Source organism: Haliotis asinina, chromosome 14 (genome assembly GCF_037392515.1).
Source record: "Haliotis asinina isolate JCU_RB_2024 chromosome 14, JCU_Hal_asi_v2, whole genome shotgun sequence".
Taxonomy (NCBI): Eukaryota; Metazoa; Mollusca; class Gastropoda; order Lepetellida; family Haliotidae; genus Haliotis; species Haliotis asinina.
The window spans coordinates 49,857,744-49,880,146 of NC_090293.1; the positions used below are offsets into that span (position 1 = coordinate 49,857,744).

Below are 22,403 nucleotides of genomic sequence, written 5' to 3' on the forward strand. Positions count from 1 at the left end.
CAAAAATGGAGACTAAAGAGTAAATAAATACTAAGCCAACTGTAAGTCCAACACATCAAAGTCCATGTTTGACTGTCACACAATGCTTCACACTGACCTGTAAGTTCAAGTTAGACAGCAAGAAACTTGAACATAAATACTATTTCCTCTTCAAAGAGAGTAAGATGGGTGTGAGTGAGTGAGATGCCACGATAATATTTGATATGGACTGAGTTTGTCATTGTCTAAGCAGTAGTACATTATGACAGCTTGACTTGGAAGAAAAGTCTCAAGTGAAGTCTGTCTAATTTTCACAAAACGATACAAATAACAATCTCAAATGATCAAAAGGATCCATCCCAGACTGATCTCTACAGTCAATTCCATCAAGAAATAGTCAACAAATTTGGCCCTTTCTTCAGAAATAAACAAAATCTATAATTACAATCACATACCAAAAAATCTCACTTCCCAGCCTGTATGATCATCTACACCAGCCTTGCACATTCTTTTGATTGTCATATGAAGCCCATTTTACATAATCAATATTACTAAATGTATGTGTTCCCCAGGTGTAATAACTGGACACTGCTAAAAGCAGTGGGAAACCAAAGCCACACTCAATAAAACAAAACAATAAATGGAGGCAACAAGTTTTTATGCTTACAACTCGCAAATGATTGAATTTTCTCTTGCTGATAGACTTTTCCTTAAAATTCAGATATACCCACATTTATTAACCAAACTGACTAACCTGAATGAAATAAACACAATCTTAAACTAAATAATCTGTTTTTTTCTAATTAAAGAAATTTTGCAACCCAAATATACTAAATTTACATTTAAGTTCATCTTTGAACATGTTTTTTTCTTCAAGGAAAGTAACCAGTCCATGTACAAGAAAAAAATAAAAGTGACACAGCTTCATTCCAGTGCCCTGTTGTACCAGCCAGAATACATGTATGAGTTATGCGGTAAATTTTGTAACAGACCAATGTATCGACAAACATTGATCATCTGTAAACAACACCCCTGTATCCCGATCTATCTTCATATATCTCCGTCAGACTGTGACAAGTAAGTAAAGACCATGAAAGCTCTTTTACACCTCTTTGTTTACCTTAGAAACGGGGGCATATTTGACTCTCTGATAAACCCTGGGGTACCTCCCTCGATATAATGCTAATTTTGGGTACCATGATGACAAGGTTTGATTATTCTTATAAACAAATTCTATAACTACTCTCTTAAAACACAACATGTATTTATTACAAGAAACAGACTTTTAACAAACATAATCGTTTTACACATAAATCACTGTATAGTGAAATGTGACAATTTTAATGGGCTGTACAAGTGACTTCATTATAGATAAAAATCAGTAGCTGTGCTATTACCAACAGTGTCCCCAGAATCTCTAAACAAGTTGTATCTTGCACACATATACAAAGGATTTATTCTCCTTCTTAGCATTACCAGCTTAAGCAATTGTACTGAAGATTAAGCACAGAGAGGCACTGAATTGGCTGTGTTAATGAGCAAGGTGGCGGGTTGCCATTGTGGGTTGCGTTCACTCCACTGGCCTGTGCCAAAAGTTGAATGGCCCTGGATTGTGAGTGTGGGAGGTCAGACCGAGCTTGGATGACAGATTGACAACTTGTGAGGAACAGTTAGGTCTGTGGGATAACGTTTCAGGACTCTATAGAACGTTCACATGTCGTGTACAGTCAATACTTTCGGACATTATAACTAGTCGTGCATGGAGACTGTATATTCTGGACCTGTGTCTGAGAGTTTGTGTCATGACTACCGACTCTGACATGTAGTGTTGGTGATTATACAAACAGTAGTGTCACAAGGTGAGTATAGCATGTCCTTGATACAGGAACTCCTTAACTTCCCAATATACTAACTTTTCAATACAATGATCTGACACAGTTACTCAATGATATACAGCCACCTGTCATAGTAACCTGTTCAATACCATGACTTGATACAGTTACTCCTTGATGTACAGCTACCTGTTACAGTGACCTTTTCAATACAACTTGATACAGTTACTTAATGATATACAGCTACCTGTTGATAAAGTAACCTGTTCAATACAATGACTTGATACAGTTATTCCTTGGTATATAGCTACCTGTTGATAAAGTAACCTGTTCAATACAATGACTTGATACAGTTACTCCTTGATATATAGCTACCTGTTGATAAAGTAACCTGTTCAATACAACGACTTGATAAGTTACTCCTCGATATACAGCTACCTGTTGATAAAGTAACCTGTTCAATACAATGACTTGATACAGTTACTCCTAGATATACAGCTACCTGTTGATAAAGTAACCTGTTCAATACAACGACTTGATACAGTTACTCCTAGATATACAGCTACCTGTTGATAAAGTAACCTGTTCAATACAACGACTTGATACAGTTATTCCTTGATGTACAGTCACCTGTTGATAAAGTAACCTGTTCAATACAACGACTTGATACAGTTACTCCTCGATATACAGCTACCTGTTGATAAAGTAACCTGTTCAATACAACGACTTGATACAGTTATTCCTTGATGTACAGTCACCTGTTGATAAAGTAACCTGTTCAATACAACGACTTGATACAGTTACTCCTCGATATACAGCTACCTGTTGATAAAGTGACCTGTTCAATACCATGACTTGATACAGTTATTCCTTGATGTACAGTCACCTGTTGATAAAGTAACCTGTTCAATACAATGACTTGATAAGTTACTCCTCGATATACAGCTACCTGTTGATAAAGTAACCTGTTCAATACAACGACTTGATACAGTTACTCCTAGATATACAGCTACCTGTTGATAGAGTAACCTGTTCAATACAACGACTTGATACAGTTATTCCTTGATGTACAGTCACCTGTTGATAAAGTAACCTGTTCAATACAATGACTTGATAAGTTACTCCTCGATATACAGCTACCTGTTGATAAAGTAACCTGTTCAATACAACGACTTGATACAGTTACTCCTAGATATACAGCTACCTGTTGATAGAGTAACCTGTTCAATACAACGACTTGATACAGTTATTCCTTGATATATAGCTACCTGTTGATAGAGTAACCTGTTCAATACAACGACTTGATAAGTTACTCCTCGATATACAGCTACCTGTTGATAAAGTAACCTGTTCAATACAATGACTTGATACAGTTACTCCTTGATATATAGCTACCTGTTGATAAAGTAACCTGTTCAATACAACGACTTGATAAGTTACTCCTAGATATACAGTCACCTGTTGATAAAGTAACCTGTTCAATACAACGACTTGATACAGTTACTCCTAGATATACAGCTACCTGTTGATAAAGTAACCTGTTCAATACAACGACTTGATACAGTTACTCCTAGATATACAGCTACCTGTTGATAGAGTAACCTGTTCAATACAACGACTTGATACAGTTATTCCTTGATGTACAGTCACCTGTTGATAAAGTAACCTGTTCAATACAATGACTTGATAAGTTACTCCTCGATATACAGCTACCTGTTGATAAAGTAACCTGTTCAATACAACGACTTGATACAGTTACTCCTAGATATACAGCTACCTGTTGATAGAGTAACCTGTTCAATACAACGACTTGATACAGTTATTCCTTGATGTACAGCTACCTGTTGATAAAGTAACCTGTTCAATACAATGACTTGATACAGTTACTCCTAGATATACAGCTACCTGTTGATAAAGTAACCTGTTCAATACAACGACTTGATACAGTTACTCCTAGATATACAGCTACCTGTTGATAGAGTAACCTGTTCAATACAACGACTTGATACAGTTATTCCTTGATGTACAGTCACCTGTTGATAAAGTAACCTGTTCAATACAATGACTTGATAAGTTACTCCTCGATATACAGCTACCTGTTGATAAAGTAACCTGTTGAATACAATGACTTGATAAGTTACTCCTAGATATACAGCTACCTGTTGATAAAGTAACCTGTTCAATACAATGACTTGATAAGTTACTCCTCGATATACAGCTACCTGTTGATAAAGTAACCTGTTCAATACAACGACTTGATAAGTTACTCCTAGATATACAGCTACCTGTTGATAAAGTAACCTGTTCAATACAACGACTTGATAAGTTACTCCTAGATATACAGCTACCTGTTGATAAAGTAACCTGTTCAATACAACGACTTGATACAGTTACTCCTTGACATACAGCTACCTGTTGATAGAGTAACCTGTTCAATACAACCACTTGATACAGTTATTCCTTGATGTACAGCTACCTGTTGATAAAGTAACCTGTTCAATACCATGACTTGATACAGTTACTCCTCGATATACAGCTACCTGTTGATAAAGTGACCTGTTCAATACAACGACTTGATACAGTTATTCCTTGATGTACAGTCACCTGTTGATAAAGTAACCTGTTCAATACAACGACTTGATACAGTTACTCCTCGATATACAGCTACCTGTTGATAAAGTGACCTGTTCAATACCATGACTTGATACAGTTACGCCTTGATGTTGATGATACTTCCTTGATACAGTAACCTCTTCATAAGTTACTTCTAAATACAGTGACTTAAGACAGTATCTATTCAGAACAAGAACTCACCAGTAGAGTAACCTCTGACCAAGTTATCTAAAGACACAAACTAGAAATTCATCCTATGCCAGGGTAATACTGTCATGAGGTCTAAGCATGATGGTGTGATGGTCTTGTGTACAGTTTGGTGTTTTTTTAAATCTCTATTACCATCATTAAACTATTCTGGTTTTCCAGTTATACATATTCCTGGCCCTAGATAGCATCCTCACTTTGCTTGAACAAAACAAAAATGGCAACTAAATCAACTATACTAAACAGAGGTATTTCAGGATATAAAAGAAGGACTTTTTTATCATTTTTATAACACAGCAGCATATATGGAGCATGTGATTTATTTTTCACTTCAAATTCAACAGGTAAATTCATCAGTATGATGTTTTCACAATTAAAAAACTGACACAGATTTCTCATGAGTGACAGCATGAACTGAGCTTTAAATGTCTACTTCTTATATCACAACATGTTGGCTTCATAAATCAGGAATGGCTGACATCATGCTGGTCTCAGATGCTTACCATTCCAGAGTAACCCCAAGAGATTTGTGTTACTGACAAAAAAATATCAGACTAAAATATTTATCCATTCAATAAATACCTTCAAATTTTATTTTCATGTACAGAGGTAGCATATGTTTGAGGTCTGTAAGCCAATTGGTTTGACATTCAGTCCATCTGGGATCATTTCACTCTTCCCTAAGTAGACTGAAATTCTACACAATACCTCTTAATTCCTCATGTTCCAAGTCATGAATTTAAGTCTCAATTTCATTGCTCTATACAACATTGTACAGGTGATATTAGGAAGGCATGCATGGGTCTATTGAGCTGGTAACGGCCATGGTGCTCCAGTAAATCTAAAGTCAATACTAGTGAAAGAGCTATACTGATATAATCAGTTCTCGGGTGGGTCAAATTTCTCTTAATAGATAAATCAATAATTGTCAATAAATAGTCAATATTGGGGTTTCTACTGAGGGATGGCAGCTTTCTGTTCACTGTGCAAGGTATTGACATAGCTTTGTGAGTACCTGCAACAGGGGATCCAGCCTACAGTCAGGTGATGTACGCGGGCTTGGTACTGAGTTTGACGGTGGTTTAGGAAAGAGTTGGTCAGTGGTTCCAGCAGTGCTTGATGGTTGTTTTAGCAGCATTTGACAGTGGTTTCAGCTGTGTTTGACAGTTGTTTTAGTAGTGTTTGACAATGGTTTGAGCAGGGTTTCAGCAAGTTTTGACAGTGGTTTAGCAGTGTTTGACAGTCAGGGATGGCAACAGGGGAAGGTGATTTCAGCTGAGACTCAGCTGGGGGCCGTAACAATGTATCTAAAGAAGTTGCTGTGAAATTCTGAAATCTGATAGCACAAGAAACACAGATGTGTGTACTTGATGTTGATAAATGGGACGTCACCCCCATACATATTTTCTTCCCGATTTAAACGAATTTCAAGAACGATTGATTTGCATTTAAATCCACAGATTTCCCGCAGATTCACGGAAAACTGCCATCCCTGACAGTGCAATGTTTAATAGTGGCTTTAAGGGGTTGATGGCTGTTTCTAGCAGTTTTTGTTTCAACATGACATGAAACTTTCAACAGGATCATGGGGTATAATGGATCAGTGTGTTATGTGGGTACAATGATTGAGTGAGTTTAGTTTACATCACTTTTAGCAATATTCCGGCAATATCATGGAGGGGAATGCCAGGAATGTGCTTCACACATTGTTCCCACGTGGGCAATTGAGACAAGGTCGTCAGCTTGATGAGCAAACATTTCAGCCACTAGCCTAATCCATCACCCCACTATCAGCACAGAAGTCACCCTGGACAATATACAATATGGGTCATGGGTTCACCTTGGACAATATACAATATGGGTTCTGATGTCACCATGGACAAAATATACAATGTGTTCTCAATTGCCTCTAAATACATACCAACCTGTGTAAAACGGTCAAAGTACAGTTCTGGAATCCATCACTGTGATGGTTCATTGGATATACCATATACCAGTGTTCGCATTAATGCAGAAAGTCATGTTTTTCAAGGCGAAAATTGACAACAACACAGAAAAAAATATTTGGCGTGCGTGTTCTGGACGCATAGATTCTGATCTATGTAATTTTGAAAAGTACCTTAAGACAGCCTGATATAAAAAATCAAGACATTCTTAAATGATTCAGGATTGTAAGGAAAATGTCACGTGCAAAAGATCTGGGCTACATATTTATAACTTTATTTCTGCATGAACTCTTAAAAACCTAATGCAAACACTTCCCTTGACATCACTTCACCAGTAAACACCATGTTGTGTCAGATACTGATATTTCTCTAGTGGCAACCAAACAGACAAACTCCTTTCCTGTTTCTACAGCACAATGTGGAATGTACTTCTTGACAATATTTATTAAATCTCGGGCTTCAGGGCATATAATAATACAGGACAAATTGGATTCACAGCAGGACAGTGAAAGAACTATAGATTTGGTTGTTCACACATTGCCATGGGGAGACAAATATTGCTGGACATTGATTAATCATGTAAATCAGGTTTTGACCTATATATTTGGCTAATGGTTAATTTGTAGAATGAAGGTAACTTTTAGAGCACTCATAATCAAAATGCACATATTTGTGTTCATGAAGTTCTCGAAAGGTACCTTGAAGTTGGACCAACATGACACGTGTTATGGATGACAACTTCTTAATTCTTATTCAGAGCTAATATTTGCTCCATCAGGCAAAACACTGTGATGAAATATAAAAAATAAGCTGTTATCATAAAACACATCATATTCGTGTATGTGTATGCATTCATGTTTTGTTCATCTCAAAGCTAATCATTGTATTCATTAGGGTTTGTATCAAATTGACTTCATGTGAGATCTCTTTAGTATAAAGTGAAACAATAAAAATAAGTGAGCAGTGATTTTAATAATGAATGTAAAATCACATAATGTGTGTGTGTGCGTGTGTGTGTGTGTGCGTGCGTGCGTGCGCACATACAATTACTTCAGATTACACAGGAATAGACCAAAGTGCATGTGCATGTGTGCATGTGTGCATGTGTGTGTGTATGTGTATGTTGGTGAGAGTATTTACTTCAGATCTTATAGAAATAGCCCAATGACGCAGATCTTGTGACTCGGACACAGCACATCCTGATGTCGAGGTCACCTGTTCTTGTTGGACAAGAACAAGGCAAGGAAACAACAAGTACAACCTTTAGACATCTTTTTTTCATCAAGAGTTTATGATGGAAGTACTTTTGAGGTTGATCTGAAGTCTGAAAACAGCAGAGAGATGTGGAACAACTGGATAATCTTTGGTCATCTGCTGATTAATCTGCACGAAATCCTGTTAAACCAAAACGGTCTTGTGATCAAAGAGCCTATTATGCCAGTATACCATTCAGATTAGAAAACGTTGGAAATGTGACAGGAATGAGGTTAAGCTAGTCAGTAGCTCTTGCTGTAGGGACTCAGGATCACATACATGCACACATGGGAGTGTGAGAACGTATCAGAGTGAGTGAGCAAAGGAGTGTGTGGGTGAACCAGTAAGTCTATTAGCAACATGAAGCATAAAGAAGAAAGGAAATGATCTTGTACAGGACATATGACATGCAGGTGAGGTTCACTTAATTTGTACATACAATCCTTTGTATATTCTTAGGGAGTTCATTCACATTGTCTCTATAAAAATCATTATTCTTCTTCTCTCTTTCTCTCACCCCTACCCCATCCCCCAACACAGACACCCACAGACACACGTACACAAAATAATAAATTCTGAATGGTCCTCAGCATCTGATATTGGCCCAACTCAATCTCATGCTAAGCTAATGAACCAGGTGGTTGACATTTATACTCAGGTTGAACCTTCAGCACAGGAAAGATAACCTTTCACTCTAAACTATATTCCATATTGTAACACCCTTATGCGATAGACAATAGCCACCGTCCTAAGGAAACTCAAATTGCTTACAATAATCCCCCTGACAACTTATCCACATAAACTGCCCAGAAGCTAATACCCTGTATGTACCTAATCTGTGCAGATACAGAATTAAGCAGTCTATCCCCACATACATTGAATCATTTGATCTAATTTTTGGAGCCACTGACCTGGGCCTCCTTTCACAAGCACTAAGGTGCTCGTATGTCATTAAGGTAGCCTATGAGCAATGTCAAAGTATGGGTGTTAAGGTAAACCTTCGTAAAGATTGCCTCATGAAAGGAGACCCTAACTCTCACACTCTTACATTTAATCTATGACTACAAGATTTATTTTGTAGTAAACTTCAAACTCCCAAACTTACATCGACCCAAGTTTCCTAGGTCACTGTGAATCATAAATGTATTATTCAAGTTAAATGTATATATTACACTCAACTGAATATCTTGATGGTAAGAAATAGCAAGGAAAAACAAACCGATGTCCACCACTGTCATTGACTGGAGTGTCACAATCAAGCTCACTGATTTAGATGCTGTTTTGGCAAAATGTTTGGTGCAATTATATAACATGCCAGTGAAACAACCAAAAACATGGGATGAACTAGAGCTCAAAGATCACTCAAAACTACTGCATTACCGATACAGTTGATATACGTTTCTGTTTATTCTGATTTGAGTTTATGAGGTAAGGTTGACACTATAACTCTGAGGAACAGCACATATACTACACATCAAACGTTTAGACTCACTTAAAGCACTTACTATATGCTATGTATGTGTGGTTACATCGAAGATGAATTTCACCACTAATTTGGCGACCCAATATGCATCATATTGCTGAAAAGCATGTTGTACATGTAAACAGCTGAGTTTCGGTTTTAAGTTTTGTTTAGAATTTGCAAATTTACACTGATTTTCATCATTAATTTAACTCATGACAATACTCTTTTCAACGTTACGAATATGTTTTACAACACATTAGTTCATGTGTAAACACTATGGAATATATTGTAAAATTTATTTCAAAGCAGTTGAAAGAGGTAAGCGGCTACATTTACACTTGTGAGTCAAAACTTTTGATGCAAAGAAAATTTTTAAGTTAATTTCTAACAGTAATATTCTGTAATGCACTGAAGTCGTCTGCTGCGAAGGTATGGGAGTAGAATGGAAGTGAATATTTCACTAAATATCTGCTTTGGAGGTGTACAAGGGATTACTCCTGGGACAGAAAGAGTATTGGCTCCATGAGAAGAGATGTGGGTTGACTGGATGCACGTTTTAGGAAACATGTACTTGGAGGTGCGTACAAGAGATTACCACTCTGATCCCCAGTGAGCAGTGAATCAGCGTTGGTTCTAATCTTCTTAACTTGGAATTACCCAGTCCTTCAGTTTGTGCCTAGTATTACACAGATGAGGTGTATGTGTGCTCATATCCAATTACACAGGGGAAGAGGGCAGACGGACAAAAAGTGGGCAGACGGCATGTAAGTGATCAAGGAGATTCACACTAAAAAGGAACTCTCTGTCCTTTCTATTACACTGAAATTATATAAATCATTAAGGAATGCTCTTGTGCCTAGAACTGAGCATGTAAGTCAGCATCAATAAGTAAATGTGGTACATCCGTTGCACTCATTTAGATACTGTCAGTGGTGCATAATTTCACCGGTTACTGCTGATTTTCCTTGTTTAGATGTGTGAAACCCTCCTCTCCTGGAATATTTTTTGTGGTTTCTGTACATAACAAAGATTATAGTTTCTACTGTATACCACTGAAAAGAAATGAAAGACTATTCTATTATATTTTGGCATCATAGATTGAATATATTGATAAGAAAGATTGACTGGATTAGATTTTCCATGTTTGACACTTTATTTGATAATTTTCTGTTTGATTCTTCATATAAGTAAAAACTTAATGCTCAGATTTTAAGGGAGTCAGCCTTTGAGAGTGAAATCCATTGTCAACTCGGCAGTGTCTACCAACAACACTTCTAAATGGATAATTAGCAAAGTGTCAATTAATTTCAGCACTTGAAACTTGATTTCAACAGATGTTTGAATATCTCATTGAAATAGTGATAATGGTTCTCAAAAATTAAAGCTAAAGTTTTACAGATCTGCCTGCTGTATTTTTTCAAGAACAAGAAAAAAAAAAAAAAATAAATTTTCCCCAATCAAGAAATCAAATCCTAATGTTTTCATTGGCAATATGTGCAAACTCACAAGAAAATACTTTAAATATACTTAAAATATGAAAGGGTCAGTTGATACTTAACTTTTTAAGAGTGGTATATATTCAAGTTTCAGAAAAGTCTCCATGTTCAGCAATGCATCATGATATTGTTTACACAGAACAGTATACTAAAGCCACTAGATGCAGCTTTGTGACAGCCATCAGTGATTTTTCCATTATTAGTTTTTCTCACAAAATATCACATTATATTTTATCACATTCATATTAACTTCTGCATCACATATACCATCAAAAATACAGTGTTTACTATTTGGGAAGTGACACAGTACATAACTGTTTTTCAGAAATCCAAGATGGCTGACAGGAACAGGTCCCCACAGCGGGGACGGACTCCATCAATCAAAGCAAGCCCTACTCCGTCTTCCCCTCCAAGAGGAAAACGTACACCCTCTCCTCCCAAGAAAAGTCCATCTCCTTCACGAAAAACTTCTCCAAGTCAGAAGCGCAAATCGTCCCCAAGTGTCAAAAGTGCCGAAAAGAACAGAAAACCATCCCCAAAAGGAAAGCGGAAAACCATGTCAAAAGAGTCTCGACCTAAAACTCCACCAAGCCGAAAGTCATCATCACTGAAGAACCAGAAAGCAGCCCCCCAGAAGACCCCTGACCTGACCGAGAAGGGCTTGAAGGTTGTGGATATGTCAGGACAGGGAATGACGTCTGTGCCTGCTTCATTGTTGACAGGTAACCATAAAAAGATTTCTGAGTACATGCAGGTAACCATGGTAACAGGCGTGCCATAGCTACCTACCAACCTCTAGTTTCAATTCTGTCAACTGTTACAGTTACCATGACAGTCCTTGATGATATGAGGTCTCTTTAGTGTTCAATTTATGAAAATTTTATTTCACTGTTATATAATGAACCGAGCATTGTGCTGTTTCAGATCTTTTTAAAATAGATACCCACATACTCTTAACAATTAAATATTAAGTTTTGGATAAAGACTTCCCTACTTATACACAAACTGCTTTGTATCAATCCTTATCCTACTAAAACTAGATAATTGTCAAGAAACATCCAAAGAACACTGTCCTACTTCTACTGAACCAGTTTTCATCCATGAAGCCAGAATATAATTATTTCCTTTTACACTGTTATTTCTTGTTTCCAGCTCCAGATATAGGAGAACTTTGTCTGGCATCCAACAACTTGCGATCACTCCCCCTGGACATAAGACGTCTGACTCACCTGACTAAATTGGACATCAGCCGTAACGGCATTCGCTGCACTAGCCCTCAAGACTTCGGCGGGCTGCCATCTGAGATGGAGCAGCTGACCGGACTTGAGGAGCTGAAGATCTCTGAATGCAACCTGCCATTCATCCCTCCAGCAATATGGCGGCTCGTCAGTCTCCGATACCTTGACATCAGTCGAAACAAAATCAACATTCTTCTTCCTGACATCGGAAATCTGACTCAGCTTCAGCGTCTCAATCTCCAACAGACGAACATTTCATCACTGCCTCCAGAAATTGCTTTCTGCCAGGATCTGGAGGAAATTCTACTGTGGGGCAACTCTATCGAGAGTCTGCCTGAAACCTTGCCCGAGATGCCAAAGTTACGAATAATGGCCATCAACTACAGAAGTTTTTGTGGTGTTGTTGATGACTATATGGAAAATCTGCTCAGAAAAGGACAAATTAAATCCGAGCATATACCAGTTGTAGTGTTTGAATTACCTTCCCTTGAATGCCTTGACCTTGAAAGTACAAAACTGAACAACTTGCCTGATGTTTACAACCTTGCTTTGAAGGAATTCTATCTGTGCAAAAACTTTTTACAAACAATTCCAACGTCTATCTACAATCTGAAGTATCTGTCAGTGCTGGACCTGTCCAACAACCTCATGCTGAACCTCCCAGAGGACATTGGACGCCTAAGAAGTCTCCAAATACTAAGAGTGAGCCAAAATATGTTTGAGAAAGTTCCTCCAACAATAGGACTTCTTGGTAACCTCGAGGAACTGAACATGTCTGGAAACAGAATTCGCCGTCTGCCTCCAGAGATTCGAGGACTTTTCAAGCTGAAGACATTGATACTTGCTCAAAATGACATTCAGTCATTACCTAATGAGATCTGTGATCTCACTGAACTAGAAACTCTGGATTTGACTGGCAATTCAATCCGACAGTTGCCTATGAAGCTGTACCAACTGAGCAAGCTGACGGTCGCTCACTCATACAGGAAGTACAAGAAGTACGGACTCTGGCTGTATAAGAATCCACTGGAACAGCCTCCACCTCAAGTGTGGAGGACAGAGAAACCAGAACACATCTATGACTACCTTAAAAAGTTGGCCATCATCAAGACAGAGAACCTTCAGAGGCAGAAGATCCTTCTCCTGGGTGCTAGTCAGTCTGGAAAGACCTGTCTGGCCAATTTACTGGCTCTCAAGAAGTCCAGTTTGACTGAAGGTCTTGCAGACCGAACCCGAGTCTTACAGACAATGTTGTGGAAGACTGACAATAATGTTGAGTTTATGCTTTATGACTTCGGAGGCGATGACACCTATATGATTACAACACCACTCTTCCTAGACTCAAAGGCTCTAGTTCTTCTGGTCTACAACTGTGCTAGTTTTACAGAGGAAAACTATGATACAGCAATTGGGCAGTGGATTGATCTGCTCAATACACAGGCTCCAGGTGCGGTGGTCAAGATAATAGCATCGCAGTGTGACCTTCTACAGGCAACACAACTCCTTGACCAAGAGAAGAAACACAAATCTGAGCCTGAGGAACTACCCACAGAAGAAACTGGTAACAAGGAAGATCAATCCATCAAAGAAGATGTCATCATCATAGACAATATTGTCAGAGAAGATGAAGCCAATGAAAATGCAAAAACAGATGAATCAGTCAAACCTGAGGTTCCAGAAACAGAGACTCCTGCAGCAGACTCAGAGACTCTAGAACCTATTGCAGAGAGCAAACCCGTCAAAGAAGCTGAAGGTTCCAGTCAGGAAGCCACAGCTGGTCAAGATCAGAAGGACTCTGAAAAGGATGTAGACAGAGTTTCAGGAAGACCAGTGACAAATACACCCGCAGAAAATACATATGCACGTTATGTAGTAAATACAGCTCAAAATCAACTAAAAAATTACAGGAAAAGTGTCAATGATGAACTGAACAGAGTTCTCAGTGAAAAGGCCAGAGTTGAAAAGACACTGAACAGGACTTCATCAGATCCTGCCAATGACGTGGCAGAAGCAGCCTTGAAGCTTCTCAGTGTCCGTCAGAACAAGCTGGAGGAGGTACTCGGATGCCCAGTGCGGATTCTCCCAGATGTATCTGTGATCAGTTCCTCAGACTCTCTTGAAGGAATCGATGACCTTGTGGATGAGATTGAGCATCTGGCTATTGACAAGGATCTATTTCCTCATGCCCAACGGAACATTCCAGGTCACTGGAGCCGGCTATCTAGCACTTTGAAGAAGAAGAGGTCCTTGTACCTTCTCTGGGATGAAGTTGAGGACATGGCAGAGATCTTCAGGTTGCAGGGTAAGGAACTGAGGGATTGCATGCACTACCTTCATGACGTTGGGGACGTGTTGTGGTACGAGGATGTTACTGGACTGTCTGAAATTGTGTTTCACTGTCCTCTCAAACTTGTTGACATTTTGGCTTCCCTATACAGACATGATATCACAGAATTCATGGACTTCAGTAAAAATAAAATCTTCAGCAGTAAAGGAGGACTTACTGCAGAAGAATTCATGGAAGTTCGTGATTCTTTCCACATATATGGTCAAGTATGTAGGCCTCTTCTTAACAGTTTCTGGTTTTACCAAAAGATGGACAATCTCATTATAGAGGACTTGCTAGAGCTGCTACCACTGCTTGACCTCTGCTATGCTGTGCCCGAGCCAGACATCCCATCATGCCGTTTGTTCTGTCGACCATTGATGGTTCTCCCATGGTACAACACTGACACCTGTGACAAAGATTTGGGTGAACTGTGGCGGGAAGTTCCACTACACAACGAGAAAGAGTTAACTGTAATATACAGCTTCCCCCTATTTTTCCCTGTTGGACTCTTCCAGAAAATGAGTGCATCTATCCAAGATCTGGTTCTGTCTCGCACTGACTGGTCTGATGCAGTTTTTGCAACTGCCTACAATGAACAAGTGCTAATGAGGAAATACAAACATGGAAAAGGACAATTGGTCAAAATCTTTGTTCGGGGGTTGGAATTCTCAGCCATTGAAGAGCTGATGAAGGAGTTTGTACAGGTGATCAACAGTATGCTGATCCGATACCCTGGTCTCTACTGGACACTTGACATTCCCATGAAAAACATGAGGTTCCTCTCCTTCGTGGCCAAATCACCAACAGTGCAGTTTGAACTGACCAAGACTCCAGAGGTTTAGAGAGGCATGTGAACACCATTGTTGAGTCACAAAAGAACCACTGGAATATATTAAACATTGCCCGCGGAACATTTCCTTAGAAACTATCCTGAACACTTGGTTGACAGGTGTTGAAAAGAATGAAAAGCCAAGTTTGGTTAACATGTTGGGAGAACATTTCTACCTTGAACCAGATGCATGATGGGAGATGAGGAACACAGCAATCACCAACTGCATGATTACTCTTCTTCTGCCTAATGTGTCAGCAGACATATAAACTACGTCAGTGGAGCACTATGGGACTAGAAACTGACAGATAAAGTTCAGCCATTCTAACTAATTTCCAGCAAAGGCTGAAAAGTGAAATGTGTGAAGTAGGCATTGCAGTATTCAGTTGTAACTGACTAGAGTGTGGATTGTCGTCGGGAGCATTAAAGGGAGACAACTCTTGATAACCATAGTGCTATGTTTGGATTCACTTAGGAGCTTTTAAGAAATTGATTTTGAGTGTATCTGTTTGTAGCTACTGTTCAGTATTGAAATATTTCCTTCAGAGCTACATATCGGACCCTCTGTGTCAGCTGGACGTTACTGTTGATGTTGAGACAACATCATGGAACATCAACAACATGGAAATATGTATCGGTCATGACCCTGTTGGTCAAGATCCTCCACTTCTGGAAAATCAATTCATTTGACTACAGATTCATACATGTGCCCCTAACAAGCTCCTACTTAAAGTGTCAAACTTATATGGTGACATATTTGAAAACATTATTCTGTGCAAGCGGTTCATTGTTACTATGACAATAGTACACACAAAGTACAGCAGCTTAATTAATATGCATGTTAATTCACTGTGGAAAGCTGGATGTGTTGTAATCGTTTTTGTGAAGCCCTGACATAAACAAATGAACCTGCAGATGTCTGCTCTTCAAACCAGCTCCAATAAGCTACTCTGTGATATATTGATTTCTTCAGGGTAATAGTTTACGTTCCATGTAACAGGTGGAATGATTCATGCAAAAATTGATTCAATGTGATATTCAATTCAGCCCATGATTGGACACACACAATGGATAACTATGCTTGTCAAATTACGCAATGATATTACACAATACAAGCTGTTAAGATAGGACAAAAGGGAGGTTTTAATGCCTTGAGTACATGCACACAGGGCAAGATACTATTACTGGTACCTGCACAACTTACAATTAATAGTGAAGAAGACTTCTGTTGAAAATCTGAAAATTACTTTCAGTAATAACACCAAAGACTTTCTGGCTTTGATATAAGAGAGGTTTTGTATTCATACGAATTGTGATACATGTTTCTGATGTATAAGCAGTTTCCTTTTAAAAGCATCAAGTAACACATCTATCTAAACTTAATGAATGTTATCTTTTTTCAGCAATCAAAAGCTTCCAGCATTCACAGAATATGTAACAAATTGTTTGGACTCATGTTTCTGGGATATTTTCATATGAAATTGTGTGTTTATTCTTCACTACAAACATCCATAATCTTGTTGTTGTTCAGTATATAAGAATATTGTTACATGCATTGTTTAGTGTTTATATCTGTAGGTGTGTTGAGCTCTTAATCTCATGCAATAAATAATGAAATTAGAACCCCCCAAAAAGGAACTTTAATATCATTTATTTTGACCAATCAAGATGGTTGTCACTTTTCAAACCTAAGTGCAAATCTTGAAAAGTGAGACGTCACATGATGTTATTCCATGATCTCAATTTTATCTGTGCATGTCGTTCATATTTGACTTTTTGTTATTATTTATTGTCATTTAAATGACATATTAAAATAATCACATAATATATCATGCAATGTGTTAAATATTTTTTACTACATATATCGGTGAAAGGATGAAAGGAAAAATGGGTTATACATGTTTGTTTACTGAGTGAGTTTAGTTTTACGCTACACTCAGCAATATTCCACCTATATGGCAGCAGTCAGTAAATATTCATCCCCGCACGAGACAATCCAGCGATCAACAGCATGAGCATAAAAATGGGATACACTGACATGTATCATTTGTGTCCACCAGGCAGACACCTAGTCCTGGCTACAGGCATGGGTTGCTGATGATGCACACATCCCAACTGCCAATGTATCAATGCTCATAACATCGACCCCTAAACTGTATAGTCCATTTTCATGACTTACAGAATCCTATCACATAGCTGAAATTTCACTCCGCTCAACTTTAAACAAAAAACCCAAACATTCGTTCCCACAGACAATGACAACATCACTGTATCGGCTCGTACATTCCTTGTCAAATGGCAGACTTACCTGAGCATAGAAGGCGACAACACGGAGTGACCTGACTGGTGCGAAGAAGAGGAAGGGTACAGCAATCTCGATAACAAATGTTGCCACGACACTAAGCTTCAGGAACCATGTTGGAAATTGATGCCAGTACCAAGCAAGAGGTGTTGGAATGCACTGTAGAAGAAAAAATGTATCAATTTATTACTCGCCTGTGGAAGATACTGCAGTGTAATATTTTTACGGCAATGTTACACTTGTGTCATACTGCTTGACGTATAACGTCAAAACGGTTCAAAGTTGTTATGTCACAATGCTCATGTCGCTGTCGCAATTTAACTAGACCTTGTTGTGAGTCCTCACAGTGTAGGCAATTTGATGCAGTTTCCATCAATTTATGTTTGCGAGTAATAAACAGAATACTAAACTCGCTTCTGTGAAATACCATTATTTATTAAACTCGTTAAACTTAAAGATTTTGTATCAAACTCGCTTTCCCTTGTTTGGTACCGAATCATTAACTTGTTTAATAAAAATGGTATAACATGGAAGGTTGTTTAGTATCCTGTATACTTTTCTCAGAGCAACCTTGAAAGTAAACATTGCCATGGGGTGGGGCGGGGAGGTTGGAATACACTGTTGAAGAAGAAAATGGCGATTTGAAGAAGAAAATGGCATGGCTGAGAACAGTAAAAGGGTTCTAACTTCAAAGAAAGCCTTATTGATAACAAATACACCATGTATTTTATAACAATGTTTCAATGACTCCAGCTTCTTCCTTAGACGAACACTAAGTTACTGATGCATGTAAACTGACATGTTTAACGTAGTGACATGTAAAAGACACAAAATGGAGATTTACTAGCAAACAGAAACTTACCTGGGATTCAAAATGATGATTCAAGGCTGGAAATAAAACAGAAAATGTTAATCTCTTTTTGCATTCTCATACATTGATTAATTAAACAAAACAATCAGCAGTTTCTGGCACAACCAAGGGACATAATTCAGCTAACCAGTTACTGACTGAGCCATGTACCAGCCAAAATGGACGCTGCAGACATTTGAATCATTTTTCACAACATGGGTCACCAGGAAAGCAAAGGACAGGACAGAAATTTTCATCTTTAACCATTAAGTATATAGTCACAAATAATTCACAAAGAATCTTTTCAATCAAAATATTCATCTGAAATTCTCATTACACATTCAGGGGTAGTAACTATCATCTGTCATATCTGTCATCATCTATGGCACGTTTACAGGCATGGGGATTTTTGGTTGGAGTGATGTCCCCTTACCGGTGAGTCCCCACCAGGTGGGGCACTGACTGGTGAGTTTGACAATGCCAGAGGCAAACATAAGACGGAAGAGGAGCCACTTGAGAAGCCACATAGTGATTGAGTCATGTTGATGCTGCGGAGGACTACGAGATCGGAACAGCTGGAAGTTGAATGGTGCTACTATAATGGTGAGGAAGCCAGCCTCTAGTAGCAAGATGTCCCTGGAATTGATGAGAAGATTATGAAAACCCTGCCACCAATTTCTAAAATTGTTTTTGGTGAAAATGTGTCTGTTCAAAAAATTCCGAGAGTGAGTATGCTTGAAATAAATTCAAAGCACGAAACTTTTGATATGGGGGTCTTAGGACCTTTTATATGTTTATTCTGAACATGAGACACCTTAAGTACATGCAAGGATAATATTCTTGTAATCAAGGAAACACATTCTTAAAATATGGACTGGTTGCCATTCACCTACACAACTTCATAACTTGTAAAGCAAAGCAAAGTAGAGTGAATAACTCGTTCTTTATCATTAGAAGCAGAATCCTGTCTGAACCATTCTTGCCTGAACAAGTTAGTATAGTCAACCTGCATTTGCTGTGGGCTAAGTAGTTGACATTATTTCGGGCAGTACAACAGAAATTTGTCATAAGTCCTACTCACCACTGGAACCACAGGAAGGTCTGGCCCACCTAAAACAAATAAATAAACCTTGTTAACAAACACACTGACCAAACAACAATCAACATGACCAACAGTAAAGCCTAATCAGATCCACTTGCTGCTTATGGTTTGGTTTGGTTATTGTGTAACGCCATACTCAGCCAATATTCCAGCAATATTGTTTGTAAATTGAAACCAGCATCATAAACATCAGTCTATGCAGTTTGGAACTGATGACATGTGTCTGTGAAGTCAGCAATCATGACTCCTCAATCTTGTTAGTTGTCCCTACATGTGTCAACCAAGTCAATGAGTCTGACCACCTTGATCTTACGACAAGAATGGGTTGCTGAAGACCAACTGTAACCCTGATCTTCACAGGTTGTGTTGCTTAATGTCACATTGGGCAATGTATGAACTACATACATGGGATGATGTAGCCTGTCAGTAAATGAACTGGATCTTGTAAACCAATGGTTGAAATTATGAACATCTCACCATGAACTCAACCAAGTCATTTAGTCTAACTACATCCTTGTCTCACAACTGTCAATGTAAACCAAGCTCTAGCCCAGAACCAGTTTACTCTGGCAACTCGGTAACCAGACAGCCATACCTGGTACAGGGAGAGGTAGAGCATCCACAGCAAGGTAAAGGACACAACATCACGCATACGTTGTGATACCATGCAGAAGAAGGAGATGAGGATGCCCCCGAGACACAGCAGGTCCATCCCGCTCTGTATGGAGAGGCCAAGCTTTGGGGTCAGCTTGAGCAAGGTAGGCTGGCCTTCCAACAACTCCTGCCATGAGTTTGCCTCTAAAACAGAAAACACCAGGGTCAGCAGAGGTGAGGAGAAACGGAAAAATACCTAAGTGTTACATTTAAGATTATTGTGCTGCCGTAGCAGCATCTGTGCATGTGTGAACCAATGTGTGCGAGATCATGTGTGTGCTTACACATGTGCTTACCGGTGTGAGAGTCTGTGTGTGTTAGCTTGTGTGTTAGTTCATGTGTTAGGTCATGAGTGAAAGTGCATGTGTGTTATGTCACATGTGTGAGTACATGTGTACTAGTTCATGTGTATGTGTACATGTGTTAGTTGATGTGTTATTCCATGTGTGTTAGTTAATGTTAGTCCATGTGAGTTAATGTGTGTGAGTCCATATATGCCAGTTCGTGTTTGTTAGTCCATATATGCCAGTTCATATCTGTTACTTCATGTGTGTGAATCTATGTGTCTTAGTTCATGTGTGAGCCCATGTGTGCTAGTCCATGTGTGTTAGTTCACGTGTGTTATTCCATGTGTGTTAGTTCATGTGTATGAATCCATGTCTTAGTTCATGTGTGAGCTCATGTGTGTTATTCTATGTGGGTTATTCCATGTGTGCTAGCCCATGTCTGTTAGGACCAGACAATCCAGTGATCAACAGCATGAGCATCAATCTGCTAGGAAGCAGTGACATGTGTCATCTGAGCCAGCAAGCCTGACCACCCGTTTCCGTTAGTCACCGCTTCTGACAAGCATAGTCACCTCTTGTGGCAAAGATGGGTTGTTGAAGACCTATTCTACCACGGACCTTCAGGGTCCTTCTGAATCTGAATTGTTTGATTGACTTTGTAATGCTCAGTACCAGGCAGGGTAACAACAAATACCACTTTTTAATTCTTTAAATATCTCACAGTCTTAAGCTGTCAATGTAAACTAATAATTATACAGTCTTCACAACTCTCCATTATCCTGAGTTAAAAAGAAATACAACAAACTTTAGAGAACTGGTGAAACTGATAATTTATTACAAAATTTGCTTGACTACTTGTGCTACATAATAAGGGTACAAATAGACTTTCAAGCATAATTCTGAACTCTGATTATTCAAAGTGAAACTGAATCATCCAATTAAGAAAAAATTGTCATCATTTATCCAGATTATCTGATGATCTTACCTGTGTTCAAAACCAAACGGGCAGGAAGTATTCCATTATCACCATACAAGCCTGAAGACAAAAACAAGACAAAAATACACAGTGCATGAACAAAAAGTAATATGGATACTTGCAAAGTTTAATAAACTAAACTGTTGAAAAGTGCATATTTTAAGTTTCTTCAGTATGTCCCCTTGGCAAGTATCCCCCTGAATTAAGCGTAGTTACTCATTGTATAAATCACTGGTGTAATTCAGATCAAACTAAAAGCAAGCTTAGATCCCGGGTGAATTACATATCAAGAAAATAAATCATTTCCTGAACATTTTATTTTCTTGATATAGAATTGTAACATTACATGCTGCCCTTGAATGACCAAACTACTGCACTTTTCTAATGGATGATCTTTATTTAGCTTTATTATGCTAATTTAAGGACTGTTCTGTAAAATATTTCCTTTCAGTGACCATATGTCTGTCTAGTAGCAAGAATACTGATATCAGAGTTCAGTTTACAAAGTCATTTAGAAACTATGCAAAATGCAAGAAATTGAAAGTGTATCCTTAAAGGACTAGTATATTCAAAGATTCTGCCCCAGTAAACCAACATGATCAGACATTTCTCCTTTGTAAACAAGCCCTGTTATTCAGAATTAAGGCCAGACTTAATGCATGCCCTTGGCTGCGTTTTATTTATAGTTTTGCACAAAAATATAGAATACAGTTACACTACAACAATGAGTGAGTAAGGTTTTAAGTCGACTTAGCAGTATTCCAGCAATATTACGACAGGGTGAAAGAGGTTTCACACATAGTACCCATGTTGGGAATCGAACCCGGATCTTCGGCCGTGACAAGCCATTGCTTCATCCACTAGGCTACCCCGCCTCCCCTTTATGCTACTACAACTGTGAAAGCTACAACAACTGTGAAAGTGACGTAACCACAACATATTTACACATTAAACAAACATATTTCAGCTCTGTGCTTTTTGTCTTCAATGAGTGGTACTTTTAGAAGTTGCATGTCTTTCAATATTTTCCAGATACAATTAAAG

The 22,403-nt window shown here is 38.5% G+C and overlaps 2 protein-coding genes across 2 annotated transcripts in view; one reads left to right on the forward strand and one right to left on the reverse strand.

Moving 5' to 3' along the window:
- LOC137262296 (lipase maturation factor 2-like) overlaps positions 1-22,403 on the reverse strand; it is a 37,060-nt gene that overhangs the window by 13,814 nt on the left and 843 nt on the right. Inside the window, exons 2-7 of the mRNA XM_067800113.1 lie at positions 21,369-21,419; positions 20,038-20,240; positions 19,422-19,450; positions 18,774-18,976; positions 18,353-18,378; positions 17,497-17,649 (exon numbers count right to left, since the gene is read on the reverse strand). Of these exons, the coding sequence (XP_067656214.1) occupies positions 17,497-17,649; positions 18,353-18,378; positions 18,774-18,976; positions 19,422-19,450; positions 20,038-20,240; positions 21,369-21,419 (665 nt within the window). The remainder of the gene's footprint in view (positions 1-17,496; positions 17,650-18,352; positions 18,379-18,773; positions 18,977-19,421; positions 19,451-20,037; positions 20,241-21,368; positions 21,420-22,403) is intronic.
- On the forward strand, positions 1,393-17,020 carry LOC137261697 (malignant fibrous histiocytoma-amplified sequence 1 homolog). The gene is made up of 3 exons (XM_067799475.1): positions 1,393-1,838; positions 11,118-11,514; positions 11,945-17,020. Exons 2-3 carry the CDS (start codon positions 11,127-11,129, stop codon positions 15,199-15,201), a joined length of 3,645 nt encoding a protein of 1,214 aa, XP_067655576.1. The 5' UTR covers positions 1,393-1,838; positions 11,118-11,126; the 3' UTR covers positions 15,202-17,020.